The sequence below is a fragment of the Myxocyprinus asiaticus genome, chromosome 18 (assembly GCF_019703515.2).
Source record: "Myxocyprinus asiaticus isolate MX2 ecotype Aquarium Trade chromosome 18, UBuf_Myxa_2, whole genome shotgun sequence".
Taxonomy (NCBI): Eukaryota; Metazoa; Chordata; class Actinopteri; order Cypriniformes; family Catostomidae; genus Myxocyprinus; species Myxocyprinus asiaticus.
This window is the reverse complement of record NC_059361.1, coordinates 8,822,800-8,844,300: the sequence shown is the minus strand read 5'-3', so window position 1 is coordinate 8,844,300 and position 21,501 is coordinate 8,822,800. Positions and strand designations below refer to the sequence as shown.

The following is a 21,501-nucleotide window of genomic DNA, read 5'->3' as shown; positions in this document are numbered from 1 at the left end:
GGCTCAGACTGCTCTTTAAAAATTAATCAGTAAATTATGCACTAATTATTGCCGTTAGCTGATTGGTATTATAATAAAAAATGTAATCATATAATCCATAAAATGTAAATAATCAAATTACTTGCATTTTTAAATGTAATCTGCTAGATTACAATTACAAGTACCACATTTTTGTAATCTGATTGCGCAATCCAGATAACATTTAAACAGTTACCATCTAACACTGGTATCGATACAAATCACAATATATACAGACTTTTTATGGAAATGTGACTCAAAAACAACTTAAATATAAAGTTATTTTGAACTACAACAAATGCCCTAAGATTCTGAAGCAAACCTCAATTGCACATTTTGGATGTAGCCTTCCCTCGGGCACCTTTGAAATACTAATTTCAGTGCACTATTTTCAATGATTTGTGATGCACTAATCCTAATATCACTTATTTTTCAGGATGGAAAGTATGCAAATTTAGATGCAGCCCATTGTTATGGAGCATTTAATCATTAATTCAATACCTCTTCATTCCACTGAATATCTCATACCTGCGGGGTCAAAGGGCATAGATTCTCCCAACACTCCGAACAGACTCTGCTCACTTTGTTCTCGGTTGGGCCAGGTGTTGTTCCGTGGGCCTTGAGGGGGCTTGTGACCGAGCATCTCAGACATAACACTGTCCATGTATGTGCTGACCAGCCCCAGACTGTACAGGTCAGAGCTGAGGTCAGGCAGGCCCGGGGCAGCCCACTGAGACAGGGGCCCAATCGGGGAGAGGCCGCTCAAGGGGCCCTGGGGCCACTTACTGGGGCCTCTTTGCTGAGAGATTGGCTGCTGAGTTGGAGGCTGCTGTGAGGAGAGTTGCGGAGAAACGGGGGCGGTCTGCTGTACCTGGGGTTGAGGCTGCGGCTGGCCAATCGGCTGCAAGAGATGCTGGTAGAACTGCAAAGCTTGTGACTGCGGCTGCGCTGGAAGCTGCTGTTGTTTTGGTGTTGACGGCTGCTGCTGTTGTTGCGTTGGTGTTGACAGCTGCAGGCTTTGCGCCAGCGACTGCAAGGTATTATGGGATACTTGAGCCTGCGAGGTTGGTGGCGCTGCTCCACTGGCCGTTTTCAAGTCGGCCGCATTTGTGGACGCCACAGAGTTCCGCCTCTTCACCAGCGGAGACGCCTGTTGCGATTTTCCCATGTTGAAACCCGACAGGAAGTCGATGACATCTTGCATCTCCTGGTCGGTGGGCAGGTTCATCCCCTGCTCATCGGAGGACGCTCCGTTTGCGATCTGCGCGTGGCTGGGGTCGGGTGTGCACGGCATACTGCTCATCTGCAGAAGGCTGTGTAGACGCCCGGGTTTGTCATCAGAGTTGCTGTTCAGGGCGCTTCGAGAGGGCGTGCTGGGGATCGAGTAACTGCCTCCCGCACTGGAGTTCGAGGAAGTTTTCTTGGTGAATCGTGAGGTGAGTTTGGAAATGGTTTTGGGGAGGCCGCCGGAGGATTTGGTGCTGTTGCCGGGAGGAAGATCAGAGTGGCTACCGTAATCAGTCGTGTCCCGCTGCAGCTGGATCTGAATGGTGGGCAAAGCCTGTTCCCTGCGCAAACAAATAACACCAGATAATTACATTTTCAACTTAAAAACAGTCAACACAAGACTTATCAAAATGATAAATCATGTTGCACTTGAATGGTTTTCCTTTGACGACATCTCTCGCTGTTTTTACACCGTCTTACACCATGAGCACCGCATTCCTACAGCGCTGTCAATTTGGAAACAATTTCACTTTTTAAAACACCAACTTGAGAAACCTGCGTTTTCTTCCATTCCGTTGCAATCTTTCTAGCTTTTTAAAACACAAGAACGTGTCCTGTGCGAACAGGCCCAAATTAAGATTTTTGGATTATTTAAACATTACAGGTAGGTGTGTCCAAGGCCATTGTGAGGAGGCACATTCACTCGGGGCCTGTGATGAGTGACAGACTACTTATTAGGCCCAGGGGAGAAGGGGCCCACACAAAATATTTTGTCCAAGGGCGGTGTGAATTTAAGAGGCTTTCCTTAGTGTTAGAACCAAGTCGAACGTATGATTCCCGCACTAACGCTGCTAACACTGACTTGCGCTCTTTCCAGCGGTGAAGGTCAAAGACAGCCGTGTAGAGCACATCCACCAGGCCAAGGGTTTTCTCCGGATCCAGACTGCGCTGCAGCAGAGACATGGTGGCTGGATCCTCTTTCAGACACCTGAGAGACAAAGAAGTCACTCCTATCAATATACTTATTACAGGAAGAACCCTTCTGAAATAACCATGGGTTAAAATGTCTTGCTCAAGGACACAAAAAGTTGTGAATATAAATCAAAACCACAGAACTTAAAAAAAAAAACCCACAGGCAAACATGTTTACGCTCTTGCAAACTTGCAGCCACACAAGATCAGTATTAATCAATCGTTGTCTGGACGACTGAGAATCAATTAATTGCTACTGTATAAGTGCAAAAGTTCAAATCATACACATTTTCTCACCATGTGGAAGGAACTTGGATGATGACTCTAGATCCTTCAAGGCAGATCTGAGGCGCATAAGCTTCCTTATTCTCAATCTGAGCTGTGTCAACCACCACCTACAAAAACACAGAGCGATGTCATATGCAGGATTTATAAAGATCTACCTTGATGCTTGCAAACTGTTTTTTAAAGTCATGAAATAAAAACTGCTCCATTTACTGTATTAATACACGTCCCTGATGTTAATGTGCACAATTCATCAGTGCATGTTATTCTAATTAAAAACTTTCTTTTGCGGCTGACATCAAGCCCTCTCAAGCCCTAGGTATACCTTGTGGAACCACTAATTAATCCAGGCGCATGTGCATTCTGCATGTTCAAAGACACACGGTTAGAAAAACTGGGATGTGAACGTTCAGTGCTTGCGCACTCTGCTGATGATGAGATTTGCGTCACACACCCTGTACGCGGACACTCAGCATTCATGTCTGACCGAAGTATACTTTGGGCTTTATTTTTCAAACCCTCCCCTCCAACCACCTGCCATATAGAGACCACTTTTCACCATGCAATCAATTTTGATGCATAAAATATTTTTTTCTTAGAGAAAAACTTCACATTTAGGAGTAAAATGGGTTACGAATGCCATTTCATGTTAACTTTAACAAAGCCCCAGTGAACCAATTTTTCATGACTGCATGTCAACAGAGCCATTTCCACCCAAAAACACAAATTAAATATTTCCCACAGTTCTTGAAAAGCAACGGCGAAGCTGTGCCACGGAGTGCCGTTTGAAAAAGGGAGTGTGTTTCCTATCAAACAGGAAGTGTGCTATTGTTATTAATAGTGCAGGTGTATCCTCATGACTAAACTGATGGGGAGTCTCCATGGAAACGCACACACACACACACACACACACACACACACACACGCCCAGAGGTCACGGCCCACACAAACACACTGCAAGGACAGAAACAGTGTCATGGAAACTGATTTTATGATTCTGAGTTGGTTAGGTTTTTTAAAACCTCTGATGCCAGTATTATTTCTTCCAATTTGAGTGTACCTGATAATCAACAAAGGTGTGGTGCTCTGACATCAGCACATGAAACTAATAGTAGATGATCATGGATCTGCAATAATGTCGAGTATATGAGATTAAACACAACATGAACAAAATTCACAACGCATTTCAGTTTCATAATGTGATGCATTTCCAGGCCCTCATGGAATCTACAGTTGAAAAGCTCAGAAGAAATTTGGAACGCAAGTTCTTTACAAAGTGCTACACATCCTTCACCTTGGCTGTTGTGTCAATGCTTTCAGCTGGCACCAATGCCACATCCACACTAATCCATTTTCATTTAAGAACTCCCTTTTCAGTTTCCTAATGTCATCGTTTTTCAAAGTATCCCATAATGAAGAGCATTTTCGAAACACTGCTTTCAGTGGAGGGGGGAAAAAAATAGCAAAATCAAACAAAAATGGAAATGTATGGATGTGCCACTTAAGCCTGTTCACACTAAATCTGTGACAATTTTGCTGTTGAAGCATTTATTTACCTAATTTGGCATAACCGTTTCATCATGCTCTTTCCATGGTGGTGATGCATTTTGAGGAGAATATAATCTGTTTTTTATGCGAGTGAGATGAGTAAAGAACACTGTTGCATATTTATTTGCACATGTATTTTGCTATGAGTATATTCCAAATGGACTCCAGAACAAAATTCTATTTTATAATGCCTGGAAAATATAACAAAAGGTATAGTGATATAAATATACATGGAATAATGTACATTAAGAATAACAGTAGGCTATATTATAAAATGGGATGCATAATATTAAAAATAATATAAAAGAAAACACTGGCTCACAGTCTTTTCTTTATTTAAATTATTGTAATACTTTGTTACATTATCCTTGCAATAAAAATAGCAGTGTGGTTCTTAATTCTACAATAAAACATTGCATGTAACTAATCTTTTTATTGGATTTTATACTACAAGTCTTGTTGTAAAACGAATTGCTATTTTTAATGCCATGAGAATATGGCACAGTGATATACATATTAAATAATGTACATTAAGACAAAACACCATAAGCACACAGAAAAACAGAATGGGTTTATGTTTGCAGTGTTTATTTTTAAGTATATAAATTTCAGTGTTGGTTTGGAAAATGACAAAAAGCTCTTCTCACTCTCCGTAAAAAAACTTCGGATTGTACGGAAGACGATTTGTCGGACTCTGTATGAATAGTGCCATCAAAATCCATTGTTCCCATTAAAAAGCTTGTTTGGAAAAATGGACTTGTTGTGAACAGACTGTAGTACTCTCAATTACATTTTTACATGTTTTACTATCTTTAAACCCATTTTGCTAAATTATGCAGATTTACCTCCAAATTCAGAGCAGAAAATAAAGTCTGCAGATTCCAACAAAATATTCAGAGGAAAACAATTACTTGATTTTATCCATCAGGATCTGATTGAACTGTGAAAAGTGGACATTCTTTTCCAATAACACTATGCTGGATTGGATATTATTGGTTAATTTGACTTTTTCCCCAATCAAAGCAGCTTTGGTTACATTAGAAGAAAAGTCATTTCAGAGGCAGATGAAGTTAATAGCATTTTGATAAGAGACTATGAACCTTTTCCACCTGGAAACAAAAGGTTATGTTTATTTGTTCCCTTGCTGCTTCAGTGAGCACTTCTGAGGAAGTTTGCAAGGTACACGGAACTAAATCTTTATAAGAAACCCTCAGTGTTTTGTTTCAAGCATTGGAGTAGTGAGTAAACAACATACAGTATCCTTGAGCACAACTGTATATCCAGCTTTGTTGTCCGACTATTTTTTTGGTATCATCAATTTTAGATTTAAGCGCCCCTAAAGGCCAAATAAACAAAATGACAGATGGTCATTTGACATCTCAGTCAGACAGGCACTTCATGATTAAGTGGGCGGCTCCAGACTTTGATTCCATGCTGATGGAACTGATGGACTCACCAATCCTGCCTGTCCGAACAGCAGTTGAACGGCAGTCTTGCAAGCTCCTCTCCAGCTGGAAGGACACACCTGACTCAGCACCTCTGTGATGGGGGAATTGTCTCCCACCACCACACCATTCTGATCCACCGCATCCTTGATCAGCTGCAGCACTGCATGCTGGAAAGAGAAAAACTCGAACTCAAAATAATTTCTCTGCACAAGAGTTTCAGGTTCATTGAAGACAGCTTGTGAGGCTTTTTTTGGGAATTCTTATTCTTGATAGTTCTCTTTAGATTCTCAGTAATGTATTAGTAATTTTTTTACTAATGACTACTTCAACTTTTCTTATTTAAATGAGCATAAATTAAAAGCAGTACATATACCACAAATACCAAATGGTGTATACATTTAAGTTATACAGTATATTTTTGTTTAACATTACAGTAATGAGAATAAGATTTTGTTGCATTACAGTACAGAGAATTTGGGTGGAAAATGTGTTTAATTGTCTTAAATGTTTATTCACAAAGCAAAAAAAATATTGGTGGTCCCAAAAAAGGCTTCATTTTGCTATGGAACATATCATTTCTTATTTCTTTTGATTGTTGTGTGCCAGACATGCTCTTGAAAGTTTTTGTGAGATTCACCTGCCAGTGGTAAAACAAACAGCACAATGTGTGCAGGTTCCACCTAGTTTTACCCTCTTATTTGTGTAACTCTTGTTAATGCCGTCACGGACAACCCCTGAACTTCCTCTTGGGATCAATAAAGTATTATCTCTCGTCGTCATTCATGAGTGTGTGCTCAGAGAGGACCAGAGAGGGGACAGGTACCGTTTTCAGCTTCAGGTTGTCCGATGTACTTTCGTTGAAGGAAACTCCTCTGAGGAGGTGAGAGCCGATCTGAACGGGGATTGTGGGTAATTCACACTGGATGGCCTGAGATGTGGTGTGAAACCGGCCAGCCTGCTGTGCCTCAGCGTCACTGCAACAGCCCTGAACACACACACACGAATAATCAAATATTGTAGAGATTTACACACAATAAAACTACATAATTATAAAACATTAACCCATCTAAATGACATCACACACAAATAAAAGCATGCACAAACCATGTGCCTCTATTATTACAAACTACCAGACTGCTACAAATCTTACAAGGAAGAAATAGTTGGCGGTGGTCTAAATGGGCAGTTCTTGGCCAGAATAAGATGCAAAGTGGACTAGACTTGATGATGATATCCAAAAGTATGACTCTTCAAGAGTAGTGAACACAAAGAAAGAGGAAAGGGAAAATGCTAAACTGCAACTACAAACATACCTGCAATGCTGCTTCCACTGATTTGGGATTAAGGTGAAATCCAGCCTTCAGCGCATATTCACTGTGACCTAAAGAGTCTAACGCCACTTTATACGCCTACATGACACACAAACACACACATACCCCTTACAAATGAGGTCAGTGGGTCAGGCATATATGTAATCGATTTTTTTAAGTAACAAAGTACATTTTTGTAAAAGGATGTTAGTGCAGGTTTACCTGTAGAGCGTTGTCTATCTTGGCGTTGAGCTCTTTAAGTTGGTGTTCAGGTATGGAGGTGTTCTGAGAACAGAAGAGCTGCTGAACCTGAATGCCAGACAGACAGCCATCTCGCCCTCTCTCCCTAAGACAAGCTGTCACCTAACACACACACACACACACACACACATCTATTTAACATACAAACCAGTGTTTGCTTCCCCGCTGCTGAATCTACAATCCCACCACAAAAAAAAAAAAAAAAGTATAAAGATATACAGATAGAAGTGAATGGGGCCAGTCCATGAACATTAAAATACACACCATTTCAAAAATAGAGCGTAAACGTTATACATGTTAGCATGATTTTTGTGTGAAAATCGCTTACATTATCTATGTGAAGTTAATCATGTTAACACATACAATGTCAAGACAAAGTATGTGAACCCTTTGGAATTAGCTGGTTTTCTGCATTAATTGGTCATAAAATGTGATCTCATCTTCATCAATGTAACAAGTATAGACAAACACAATATACTTAAGCTAACAATAAACAAACAATTATAATCTTTCATGTCTTTATTGAACACATCCCATAAAGCATTCACAGTGCTGTGGAAAAAGTAAGTGAATACTTGGAATTAATAACTGGTGGATCCGGGGCCTGGGTAGCTCAGTGGTAAAAGACGCTGGCTACCACCCCTGGAGTTCGCTAGTTCGAATCCCAGGGCGTGCTGAGTGACTCTCCTAAGCAAACAAATTGGCCTGGTTGCTAGGGAGGGTAGAGTCTCATGGGGTAACCTCCTCATGGTCGCTATAATGTGGTCCGTTCTCAGTGGGGCGCATGGTGAGTTGAGTGCAGATGCCGCGGTGGATGGCGTGAAGCCTCCACACGCGCTATGTCTCCGTGGCAACATGCTCAACAAACCACGTGATAAGATACGCTGGTTGATGGTCTCAGACTGGGATTCATCCTCCGCCACCCGGATTGAGGCGAATCACTACGCGACCACGAGGACTTAAAGCACACTGGGAACAGGGCACTCCAAATTGGGTGAAAAAGGGGAAAAATCCCCAAAAAAATAAAAATAACTGGTGGATCCTCCTTTGGCAGCAATAACCTCAACCAAGTGTTTCCGGTAGCTGTGGATTAGACCTGCACAATGTTCAGAAGGAATATTGGACCATTCTTCCTTACAGAAATGCTTCAGCTCAGCCATATTCTTAGGATGTCTGGTGTGAACGGCTCTCGAGGTCATTCCACAGCATCTCTATTGGGTTGAGGTCTGGGCTCTGACTGGTCTACTCCAAAAAGTTGATTTTCTTTTTTTGAAGACATTCTGTAGTGGATTTACTTCGATGTTTAGGGTCATTGTCCTGCTGAATCACCCAACTTCTACTGAAATGTAATTTTTCCCTCGATGGTGGCTAGTGGTCCAGGCCCAGAAGCAGCCCCAAATCAGCTGCCTCCACCATACTTCACTGTTGGGATGTTGTTATCATGTTGGTATGCGGTGCCCTTTTTATGCCATATGTTGTGCTGCGTGTTCTTCCAAAATAATTCATCCTTAGTTTCATTAGTCCACAAGACATTTTCTCAGTAGCAATGTGGAGTGTCAACGTGGTATTTGGCAAACTTCAGGCATGCAGCAATATTTTTTTTATACATACAGTAAATGCAGGTAATTCCAAAGGGTTCACATACTTTTTCTTGTCACTAATGTTTGCTTCTTTTGGCTATACTTTTAAACGGTGTGTATTTTAACGTTTGTAGACTTACATATTCACTTTCATAGTTTGTGCCTTACTGTAACCGCTATTTTTGCTTAGTGTTAGTGGGGTCAACATAAAGAAAAAATAGAGAGTTTGGGCCTCCAGGCTAGTGCATTGGTGTATTGATCGATAATTTTGTCTCTGCACTGCTCAGTACCTCCGACGCTCCTTTCCAGGAGCGCACAGCATCGTCCAGCTCCGTCAGGGGCCCAGTGCTCGTGTTCTGGGTGTGGGCATTACCTCGCCTCTCTTGAACCTGTGCTAGCGCCTCTGCCAGGCAGGACTGCGCCACTGGCTGCACCTTCTGCAGTGCCTGGGACAGGAACTGAAAATGCACTTGCATCACTGTCAGGAAGCAGCGGCCTAACACCTGAGAGACAGAAAGATAGATCAGGGCAAAGCAGAACATTTTGACACCTGCGTGTAGAGCAAAACACATCTAATATAATAAGGAAACATACTGCTACAGGCCACTATAATGCAATAACATCTAGATCATTTATGGGGCAAATCATCTTACTCATCTAAATATTACTTTCAGAATACTTTAAGGACATCAATCAGGCTGGAAACCCTTGTGTATATCTGGTGCCGATGCTATATTAATACAGAACCAAAACTAAACACTGAATGAGGCAGCAAACCTCCTTGAGGTCAACGCACCAGACCGGCTCACAGATCCAGCACAGTTCTGGGAAACAGCGGCTTAAGATCATGATAGTAAAGTGTGTGTATTCTGAGCAGATTTACAGGGTTGTGTCTGTATTGCTGCCTAAATACTCATGTCTTACTCATCAGGATGAGAACATGGACTCCAGCTCGTAAAATAAAGAGTCAGGATCGTTATCTGGTCAGACTATTCAGGAATCCTCTGCTCGGTCAGTCTTTCCACAGCATTTAGCTGAGAGACAGTGCTTGTGATCAGTATTATTTAAGGGGCACTACTTGGCCCCTGGACTTGATTTTCAGGGACATTTTTAAACTATGAGGTCTTTTTTTTTTTCCTATCGATATACAACAAACTCTGCTATCATTGTCACCCAATTCAAAGTAATTCCACACAAGAAGAGACATTTTCTTTCACACAAAGCACGACTTGTAGGCTAATGGTCAGATGCTTTTTCCTGCCCCATTTTACTATAAACTGGAATCTAACCCAATTATTGACTTTTTTTTTCCTCCCCTTTTTCCTCCCAAATTTGGAATGCCCAATTCCCAATGCACTCTAAGTTCTCGTGGTGGCGTAGTGACTCGCCTCAATCGGGGTGGTGGAGGATGAATCTCAGTTGCCTCCGCATCCGAGACAGTCAATCCGTGCATCTTATCACGTGGCTTGTTTAGCGCGTTACCGTGGAGACATAGCGCGTGGAGGCTTAACGCCATCCACCGCAGCATCCACGCACAACTCACCACGCGCCCCACCGAGAGCGAACCACATTATAGCAACCACGAGGAGGTTACCCCAAGTGACTCTACCCTCCCTAGCAACCGGGCCAATTCGGTTGCTTAGGAGACCTGGCTGGAGTCACTCAGCACACTCTGGGATTCAAATTCGTGGACTTTTAAACAGTTGGCCAATTCCCATTCAATAGCGTAGATAATTGCCTCGATACCGATGTTTGGCTGATACATCGATGCATCTCTAACAATAAAGCTGTACCAGATGGAATATAGTGAAATAACAAATGAAAGTAACGGGGCATTTTTTTATCCCCACAATTTTAATATCTGGGGGAATTTAACACTTTGGGTGGCATTTTTGCCTTGAACCCAGATTAAGTTCCTACCCCGCTTTTGATGAACCATCACACTCTTGTGAGAATGTATTTCAGGCCGTAGGACGCAAGCAGAAACATACAGCACTGTGCAGAAAGAAAGAAGCTAGAACACATGCTCGTCACCCCCACCCACAGCAGAAAGGGTTTCTTTTAAATGGTATCTGCTGTAAATATCTACACGCCAAGTTGTAAAGACTAGAATATGCTGCCTTGTCCAACAGTAGACAGGACAAACAAGGCGGTGCCAGTTTCAGTCTTTCACCCCTCGCAAAAGAAGGCCTGAGAGCAGATGCATTAACCTGCCCTTAAACTTCAGGTAAAGCCATAAGGCACAAAAAACAAAAAAAAACAACTTGCATCGCAACAAAACTAGATGGCAGCCATGATATTCAAATAAGCTGTCCGATTCTTCCTCACAAACAGTTGACAAAATGCCACGCAGCACAGCTACTTTATTTTCCTGGTCATTTTGAAAAAAAAAAGAAACAATTTGGATTACAAACATCTTTAATTGATTGCTAAAATTGTATGTGTTATATATTTAAATGTTTCAGTTCTCTAGAACAATGAGGGACAGTGAGTGGCCAAACCTGTGTGACTTTCTTTCCTTTGTGGAACACAAAAAGTTTTCAGTCTTGCATCTTTTTTTTTTATATATAAAATGAAAGTGTACGGTGACTGTAGCAAACATTCTAATTTCTCCTTTTGTGCTCCAGAGAAGCTAGAAAGTCAATCAGGTTTGAAACAACATAAAGGTGAGCAATTGATGACAGAACTTTCATTTTCGGGTGAACTATCCCTTTAACCTTTCATATGCAAACAAATCAGATCACATGGTTCGGGAAATCAGATTCAGAATCAGTCCTCAGGGCATTCCGAGACCTAAAACTCAAAGTGGTGCCAATTGGTCGAGCAGTGCAGTGGGTGCATTTCTGTAGCGGCACATCATTGAAACAATCACAGTGTCAGGTAACACCCTCGGGGACGGGAATACCCTGCCTGTCGCCCTGCCAGCCGAATGCAAACAGGAGAATGCACTTGCCACATCACGCGCGCGCACGCACACACACACACACAGATTCCCGCAAGGCAGGAAGAACTACTTTGCAAACAAGTACGGTCATTAGCAAATACAACAAGCTCAACAGACACCGGCTACCATTGGTACAGTATGTACAGTGTTTACGGAGCATCTGTGCACTGCAAAGCATGTGTGTGTTTGAGAAATATTTCCTCTGGTTTTTTGCTAATTAGTTCAGTAGGGTTCCATCTAATAAACCATGACATTTGAATGCATATTTGGCAACTGAATGCAGAGCTCAGACAAAACCACACCAGCTTTGCTTTCAAAGCAGCACTTAGTAAAGTCAACATGAAATGGCATTTGCAACCCATTTTACTTGCATGATATGATGCATTTCCGAGTGAAACGGAAAACTCAATGAGAGAGTTACATGCACAATCTTACACCGAATATGCCTAATCAGGCGTTTGGTCATGTAAACACCTTAAACAGTTTTCCTTTACCAGGGTAAGGTAATAAATGGTTTAAGTATAAACTGATCGGCACACTCGATTTCTAGATTTATAAATTACTGATCAGGACATTATTTTAACAATACTTTGAGGCATCGATATATTAACATTAGCTGACATTTAAATTAGAAGCCTAATTTGTGTGCTTTCCAACTCACTGTAAGTTGCCTTCCATTTAATGTAGTCTAACGTAATAGCTTTGGGAGACCAAAAGAGGGTGATATAACATTTACTGAAGCCGTTCACGGGTAGGAAAGGCACAAGTATCACACACACAGGACGAGCTGATGCAGTGCAGCAGATGGCAGTCCAAAGTTATGAAGGTTTTGTACTTCAAGAATGAACAAAGCAATGTTGATGAGTTTGCAGGTTAGTGTATGAAACTGGTGTAACTGCGCAAACTGAATGATTACAAATGGTGACATTATGTAATTTCTCTATATGTAGCCTTGAATAGGTGTTTCATTCAAGCTGTCAAACCACAAAACTACATACTTGTAACTGAAAATATATTGTGTAGGCTATATGAAAGATGCATATACACAATACATCATCCTGTGATGGCTAGAGTAAATAATCTATGTCCTTTAATAATGATCTGGGTCGAATTTAATGGAAAATTTGCGATTTGCACTCTGTAGCACTGCAATATTTTGTGCAGCCTCCAGAGTCGTAGTTCGGCGGCGGGGTGCGTACCTTCATAGAGAATAATTGTTTCGAATTTTAGAACACGTCAAGTCGTTCGCTAGATGCATCTGGGATGCAACCCCCTTTTAATTTACCCTGCCGCTCACACTTTTGTAGAGAAACATGTAGAGAAACATAATCATTGGTAAAATCAGATTATCGATGCTTGAAAAAGGCATCGACCCCAGGCCTAATGATTTTCAACTCTCATGTAAATGTGGCTTTGTTGCATCGTCAGATATTTTGTGCATGTAGACGTACTGCATGAGAAAATAAATTACAGGGTGGTACTTGATTTTCTTCTGAAAAATAAGGTTTGGTGATGTAAGCCGAAATGAAAGGACATTTCAGAGGTGGAGCAATTTATTACATTTTGATGAAAGATTGCAAAGAAAAACGTTTTCTTTCAAATAAACTGCAAGTGTACGTAAAAAGGTAGTCTGGTCTAAATGCTAGAAGCTGATCACAAGATGGGGGAAAAAATTTAGAGCAAAGACTTTAAAAAGACTTCTCAAAAAGAGCAAAACTTTCCAGAATGACCCAACTTATTTCTCACTGCTGCTTTCTGGGTAGAATTCAGGACATATTTGCTTCTGCAAACATTATAAAACACTTTCAATATTTGAAAACATTCCACAGCAAACACTTTCAGGGGAAAGAATCTGGAATTACCAGAATATTCCATTTCATACGTTCAAACTTTGACGTTTAGCACAAGGTTCCGTAGAGACTTCAGCATTCTGATGCTTGTAAAGTTGGTCTCTTTAGCTGCGGGCCTGGCCTGAGTCCCTGCCGCAGCGTGCCCATTTTAAAGACCTGTGGTGTGAAGCCTTCCTGTTATGGGTACGACCACATCCACCAGGGCACAAAACCTCGCTCATAAAAGCATAATTTCAGCTTATATACGTCCCTGGTGTAGAGACACAGAGACTGACCAGCACAAGCAGCAATAGTCAACTCAAACAGCCATCCACATGAGCATGAAAGTATATTCTCTTGGAGAAAAAGCAGATGGTTTCCTAAAGTATCTTGGAACTCGGAACAGAGGAATTCCACTACAAAAGATCTAGAGCCCCTCTTCTCTCCTCGGCTTTTAAACATAAGTGACATTTTCAAACGTACATCCTAAACTGATGTCAGAATTGAGTATGGCAGTGTAAGCTCCGATCTAATTGGCTGACATTATGCAATTTCTGAAAGTCAGGGTACATGTGTACAACAGTCTGAGAGGAAACAAAATTGTTTGGCAAGCAAATACCAAGCAAATGCAATAAGCTGTTCAAAGGAAGAACAAAGTTTGCATGACAGCAAATATTTGAAAGATAGGTATTCGAGAGGTTTGGTTTTAGACACCTAGTATTAAGTCAAAAATATATCTTTAAGCACACCATTTTATTAAAAGTTTGTGATTATGGATCATCTACTAACAAACTGATGAGTTGAATCAGGTGTTTTACTAGGGATGAGAATCACAAGCAATTAAACTATTCCAGTTCTGATTACCCTTAATGATTCCGGTCCCTTAATGGAGTCATGACATGTCTTTTTTTAATTATTTTTAATATGTTCCTTGAGGTTTAATTATAATTTTAGTAAAGTTTTTTGCAGAATGTATTTGTAAAACAATCATTTACCACCCTCATTCTGACCTACAATCAGAAACACTCTGATTTGTTGCTGCTTCTCCTTTAAGACTTGACAGTAAACGCCCACTGTTATGATTGGCTCTCTGCTCTTTACTGACCTGCTCCCTCTACTTCCCAGTTTCTGCTCACCGCTGCTTGGTGGGCTATATGTAAGTGATTAAAGGTAAAGTAGGCACTGATGTGATGTTGTGGAGGCGGTCAGATGCAAATGTCTACCCATTGTGATATCACAATGTAAAGTAGAGAACGAGTCATTTTGGCAGCTTGGTTTCAACAAATGCTCTTTTTGCAGTAACGAGGAAGTTTTAAGTTCTGAAACATCCAAAATGTTTTTACATTACAATGACCTCAATGACTACAATGACCAAGGAAAATTTTACTCATATCATGACCCCTTTAATGGATCCATTAACAATTGTTTTTGTTCTTTTGAGGAAGATATATTTGGAAATAAACATTATTATTGGATTTACTGCCCTCAGCCGCCTCTAACCAAATGATGATATCGTTTAATATTTTAACAGAACAGATTTCTTGCAAAAGGTGTTTACACAAACTTCCTAATTAAGATTTGATTCCTTTTTACAAAATACAGCTCATTTAGAGTTGGGCATCAAAGGGACCGAAAGTCTTGGAAATCATTAGTTTCTGGCATTTAAAAAAATAAATAAATGGAACCGGTTCTGAATAGAATGTTACATACTCCTGGACTAGGATTGAGAACCACTGATTAAAAGTAAAGGACACGGTGACCTACCTCAACATCCTGCAGGCTGAAGTCATTCTGGTCTTTGAAGTTAGTGGAGCCTGCACTGAGCTCCATCAGCATTTTGCCGATCTCAGGCTTTATTGCTGTAGTGAGCCGACTTGTGGTTTCCATGACATGTTCCTGCACGTCCTTCAGTTGCATAGCTGCTTTGGAGTAACGGGAGTCCCGGAAAACACTGCCAAAGATCTGCGTGAGGAACGCACTCGCACGGCAGAATGCATTTAGCGCATCTAGGTATTTGGAGATACCCTGCTGGATGTCCGCGATTGCCGTGGCGGCGCCTGGGGGTGGGGCGTGGCAGCTGGAGGGGGAGGAGCCTATGGTTGCCATGGGAGACGGAGTGGAGCAAGAAGAGCCCAAGGGGGCGCTGAGTGTCCGGCTGAGCTCAGGCAACTGGAATTGCTGGTGCTGCTGCACTTTGTGCTTGGACCCGCCAAGCAAAAAGCGCAGCTTGTAGTCCATTTTACTTTCTTGTGCACTGCAACAATACATAAGTATTCAATGCGCCCAGGGAGTGTCGGTCCTTGCGAAGTGGACTCCTCTGTACTTCACCTTGGAAACTATACAAGTACTCAATTCTACCTAATTTGGGTCTCCTGGAATCAAGTAAATAGATAACTTAATGATTCCATCACACTGGAAGTCATGACAGTATTCCACTCTGCAGCCCAGCTGCAACTCTAGACGTATCAAAAAGTTTGCACAAAAAACAACAAAATATCCCAAATGGAACAGCACGATTCCTGTTAGAACTGGTTCACAGTTGGCTCTCAAGAAAAAAAAATTCTACCCATCTCTTTCACACCAAGAATAGCTTCAATCCGGGACAAAATCCAAAGTGCAAAATCAATCCTTCAAATGCAAGCAAAAAAAAACCTTCTTTCTGAAATCTAGCTTTCTGTAGACCTCTAATAAAAATAGAAAAATCTTAAAAATCTGTCAGGAAAAAAACAATATGAATTTTCAGGAGAGGAAAAACAGTGAAACTGTTCAACAGCAAGCACAGAGAACTCCACCTTGGAGGAGGATGCGAGCTACAGGGTGATGTCGCCTTGGCACGTTCAGGGCTCCAGGAGGCGTGTGGCGCTCTGACGGATCCAGTCGGTCAGAGGGTTCTGAGTGGCGTTCAGCTGGTCTCAGTCTGGTCAGGGGTGATCAGGGGCCTGGTTGAACAGACACAGCTGTCGGGAGAGACAAAGAGATCGATGGGCACCCTCTTGATCTGTTTCCAGTGCCTGAGGTAGTTAATACTCACAACGGAAACAAATGTGCTTCCAGATAGGGGTCTCTCAGCAGACAACTGGAGCAACAAAAGCACAAACTAGCTGTAAGGCCTCTCGGTCATTTCCTGTGAAAAAGACAGAGACAAAGAGAAAATGTCAGGGAGATGTCTCACAGAGGATGTGTTCTGACATTTGTTTTCAAGCGTCTCTTGGAGGTTTGATTCAGAAGTAGTGCACTGATTATAGCTTACACAAGGAAGGGTTTGTGGGAGATTTCTTAGTTCTGCTCATTAGGTCAAGTCAAACTTTATTTATAGAGCACATTTAAAAACAACAGGAGTTGCACCAAAAGTCCTGTACAATCTAGAAGCAAAGTGCAGATTAAAAATAATAATAATAATAATAATAATAATAACAACAATAACAACAACAATACAAAGATAACACTTACAATGGGAGTAAACTTGGGCAGCGTAAAATGTAAAAAATGTACACTATTTCAAACGTATAGCCACAAGATATTATACGTTAACATGATCATAAAAGTTATAAGCAATGTGCAAAGTTTAATCCAACAGTTTAACTCATGTAATTTTTGTATGTTTTGAAGACAGCTTTACACCTCTGGATGAGCAGTTTGCTATATGCCTTAAATGTGCTTAAACCGCAAAAGTCTGATATTTAATTCAATAAATATGTAGTCTGCATGTGCTGCACACTTCAAGCTTAACACACACTCCACTGTCTGTAATCTAGTACAAACACAAAGCGCACATGAAGCTTATGAGGTGTTATCAGTGTATGAGCAGCCGGCTTCACACATTCCCTTTGAAGCGGGCAGCACATGCAGACTGAATATTTATTAAATTAAATCTAAGCCTTTTGTAGTTTAATCACACTAGGAGATATCATGATTTAAATATGATTGAGCATAGGAACATTAATTTTATCCCAAGTATGTCAAATTCTGTGACATTCCACATTTATTAGTTAATTCAGCTTTTATTACTAGATTCCACGATTCCATCCGTGTTTTCCGCATCACATGCAAGTGCATGTAAATGTTGATTGAAAGTGCATTACTGAAACTGCGTGGAATCATCGTTTTGTCACAAATGCTGTCGATAGAGCTTAATTTGTATTGCATCCAGAATATTCAGTTGAATGAGAAGATCTGATACAAGTAAAGCAGTTAGTCAACTCTTAGCTTGCATTTCAGGAATGTTTCTCTCATTTGCATTCCCGCAGGTGGAAAAATAGGCTGTTCCTCGCAAGTGGGACAGTGTGTTAGTGTCACATTTGTTAAATGAACCAGTCAGTTTTGAGATGAGTGTCTTTTTCCACCCCATCACTGTGTTCCCGGGTTACTGCTACAGAACTCACTGTGCTGGTTTGTTTAACCAGCATAAAAACATTCCAGAAGTCTTCTGTTTGTCTGCTGTGTTCAACTGACCTCAAAATCGGACTTCCTTTGACAAACTACAAACAGCTATTAAGCAAACACTCCCACACATGCAGAACTGGATGGGCCAAACAACAAATAAATTCACTGTAACAATCACGTCAGCTTAAGGATGTCAATTGTCTCCTTTTGTGAGAGTCTGGTGTCTTTGAGAAACAGAAAAGATGTGTCTCCTTGTTAAAGTCGGCATGAAATGAAAATTCACCCCATCGTATGCAGGACATTCTCCAATCATTTAGTCTGCTTAAACCCTGCCCCTTTCTTATAAATACCACAACCTTGCGTAGATTTGAACGAAGCGTCAATCGCATGTTGGTGAAGATGGAAAGGTGTATTTTCGTCTGCCAGACTTCCTTGATTATGGGTCAGCTGGCTTGAATTTGCATTTTGAATGAGGAATAACGGCAAATTCACGGTTATGTTCGAGACATTGCACGCCTGAATTGCTGAGATGATCACTAATGAATACAAAGCTTTGGATGCCTCTGAAGTTTATTTATATTTTTGAATGCAGTTATCTTGGGATGCACGGCACGAGTAAGTGTTTTTTTTTTGGCTACAGCCTCTTCGTATGCAAACGCTTGTGCGTTTATATTGTCAGCTTGATGATAAATGTGTTGAGATTGCTGCTCAATTTCACCGATAACCAGTTCTGACTCGAGTGGCACGGTGGTAGGTGCAGGGCTCCAGAATAAAAAAAAATTACTTAGGAGCCACTGGCTCCTAAACTGAAACATTAAGGAGCCAAATGGCTGTTTTTAGTTGTCAAATCACAGAATTGCTCGATTTAGATTGCTGTTCAGAGACAAGATAGAAAGCCGAAGAAAAGGAAGACAGTATATACAGTATATATAGTTGAGAAGATAAGTTTGCATTCCCTTCTGTCTCATACATTTTCACAACCCTTTCATCATTTATATAGAGATTTTATTATTTAGTACTGCTCTTCAGAATCTACTTTACAGAATATTACAAATAGTATATATATATATATATATATATATATATATATATATATATATATATATATATATATATATATATACACACACACACAGTATATATATATACATATATATACACAGTGTGTATATATATATATATATATATATATATATATATATATATATATATATACTGTGTGTGTATATATATACAGTATATATATATATATATATATATATATACACACACACACACACATACACAGTGTGTATATATATATATATATATATATATATATATATATATATATATATATATATATATATATATATATATATATATATATATATATATATATATAGTGTGTGTGTATAAATGGTTTTAAAATATTGCCTTAATCTTTCTTTACTGTTACTGGATGGCCCAAACACAAAGACTGCAAATTGAATTAAATCCCAGATGCAGTTTATTTTGCTATTCCAATCCCAATCAATAATTACCGCAGAAGAAAATAAAGTGGTACACAATACTTTTAATTATAAAGAAGCCCAAAATATACATAGGACTCTTATATTGAAATGTCTTCGCTCCCAGTTGTGAGCTCACTGACGGCTGATTCGCTGAGAAAGTGAATCTGATTCAAACTGCTAACCTGAGTTCAAACCCTCAGTTCTTTTCAGGTGATTCATGAAAAAGACCCGATTCAAAAGAGTCATTTGTTCACGACTCTCTTGCACTGGGATTGATCGCTCTAAACATGTATTCAATAACTCACAAGATGATATTTGACAAACCCGCATATGAACGCACACAACCCAACTGTCGCCAATGGTGACTAGATTTTAAATAATTTTTGGTCTTATTTGTGACCATTTTAGTTGCAGTCTGGAGCCCTGTAGGTGTGTGTCTACTGCAAACTCGCATTCAGATCTGCCTCCGTTCCGCTATGCAATGCCCATATTTTCACAATCCAATCAACAACCAATTGATACTCAAATCCCCACCCTAAATTTTTTTCTTGTTCGATAAGCTGTTTCACTCGGAAATTCGTCACAATATGGAAGCCGGTCGCAACTTCCGTTTCATGCCGACTTTAAGCTCAGTCTTTAAGTGCATGACATGGAAGAGGGGAGTCCCTGTCTGCAGTCCCCAGGGATTAAAGGTGTGTTGACAGCACCAACTAGGTCACAGTGTCACTTCATCACAAACACACGCTTCAGTAGAAACAGGGTGGTAAACACTGCAATGTTGGGGAAACTGTAGCTTGCCAAGTTACTCAACATTTAAAGAGGCTCAACTACAGTCAAGATACTCTTTTGAAAAAGTAGCTATAATTTCGGGCTGCACCACTGACAAAGCATAATTGTTGATTATTTCCCTTGATATTGTAATAATTCATTTAGATTAATAGAATTTACATTCAAATACTTATTTGGGGTGGATGAACTACATGCCGTATTCTTTATGTTGGCCACACATCCAAAACAAGCTGAGAACTGTGTTCCTGAATGACTTTATTGATGTTCTATACATCAGGGAATCAAGACTAGTTACCTAAACGGTCAACTTTACATTAGCCCTCTTAGAAGCATAACAAAGCTGTTATTCAAATTTTGAATAAATCATACACAGAAGCAAGTGATGGACATGTCTCTGATTGGTTAAAATGATTTACCACTGCAAAAACATACATAAAAAATAAAATTAAATGAAACATTTTGAAGTAAAATGAGTAGACCTACAGTACATGGACTGCTATAATAGACACTTTTTTCAAAAGTTAATTGTGGTAGCTTTATTTGCAATCTTGATTTTTCTTTCGATTAATTGTGTAGCCATACTAGAAATTGCTAACAAAAAGTAGCTAACTACATTAAAGCTTTTTAAAAGGTAAACATAATCTTGGTAAACATATCTATCCTTTAATCCAATTTTAACATTTAATGAGTAATATTTTCATGGCACAAAAACAAAGGGTTTTTGAAAGAATGAGCTCAATTAGTGTGACAAATGGGCGATTCCCAATCAGTGGGCGTTTCAAAACCAGGATGGGCGTTTTTAACCACTTTACTCAAATTGCCTATTGTTAATTGTTAATGTGCTGCCTTTAGAATATAACGTTTTTTTTTCTGTCTAAATTTATCTTCATTAATCAGCATGTTAGCCTTTCATAATAAACAAACAGATTTTTGTTCTAATTTTGTGAAAATTAATCAGATGTCATCATGGCATGGGTGGCAAGGACAGCCTATTTATACTAAAAAAAACATTTTTATGCTTCACTGTTGTTACGTAAATTGTTTGTTTGTTAGTACATTCTCACTTTAAGGAAAATATAAAAATGGTCCATTCAGACTTTTACATTTTTATACATTTTCTCATAGGGGACACCCTTGAACCCCCATACAGTATTTGTTTTATCCATCAAAAGGCCTCCTATGCTATGTCTCATACATCTTCTGAATGTAAAAATATTTAAACACAAAAACTGGACTTCTGTCATTCAGCTTCAATATGAACTGTTGATCTTATCAGTTTAGAATTTTTTTTACTTTACAAAGTACTATTGCTGCCAATGTGGCAAGTTATAAAAACCATTCAAAAAATATCTATTATATAGTTTCATAGCCATATGACACTATGTAACTACGTATTATTATCCGGACCTTTGCT

At 39.9% G+C, this 21,501-nt stretch overlaps 1 protein-coding gene across 1 annotated transcript in view; it reads right to left on the bottom strand.

Moving 5' to 3' along the window:
• The window catches only part of LOC127455976 (granule associated Rac and RHOG effector protein 1-like), a 49,170-nt gene that overhangs the window by 7,910 nt on the left and 19,759 nt on the right, over window positions 1-21,501 (bottom strand). Inside the window, exons 2-10 of the mRNA XM_051724209.1 lie at window positions 15,187-16,546; window positions 8,940-9,152; window positions 7,031-7,171; window positions 6,812-6,907; window positions 6,322-6,483; window positions 5,507-5,665; window positions 2,515-2,612; window positions 2,108-2,233; window positions 547-1,586 (exon numbers count right to left, since the gene is read on the bottom strand). Of these exons, the coding sequence (XP_051580169.1) occupies window positions 547-1,586; window positions 2,108-2,233; window positions 2,515-2,612; window positions 5,507-5,665; window positions 6,322-6,483; window positions 6,812-6,907; window positions 7,031-7,171; window positions 8,940-9,152; window positions 15,187-15,690 (2,539 nt within the window). The 5' untranslated portion in view covers window positions 15,691-16,546. The remainder of the gene's footprint in view (window positions 1-546; window positions 1,587-2,107; window positions 2,234-2,514; window positions 2,613-5,506; window positions 5,666-6,321; window positions 6,484-6,811; window positions 6,908-7,030; window positions 7,172-8,939; window positions 9,153-15,186; window positions 16,547-21,501) is intronic.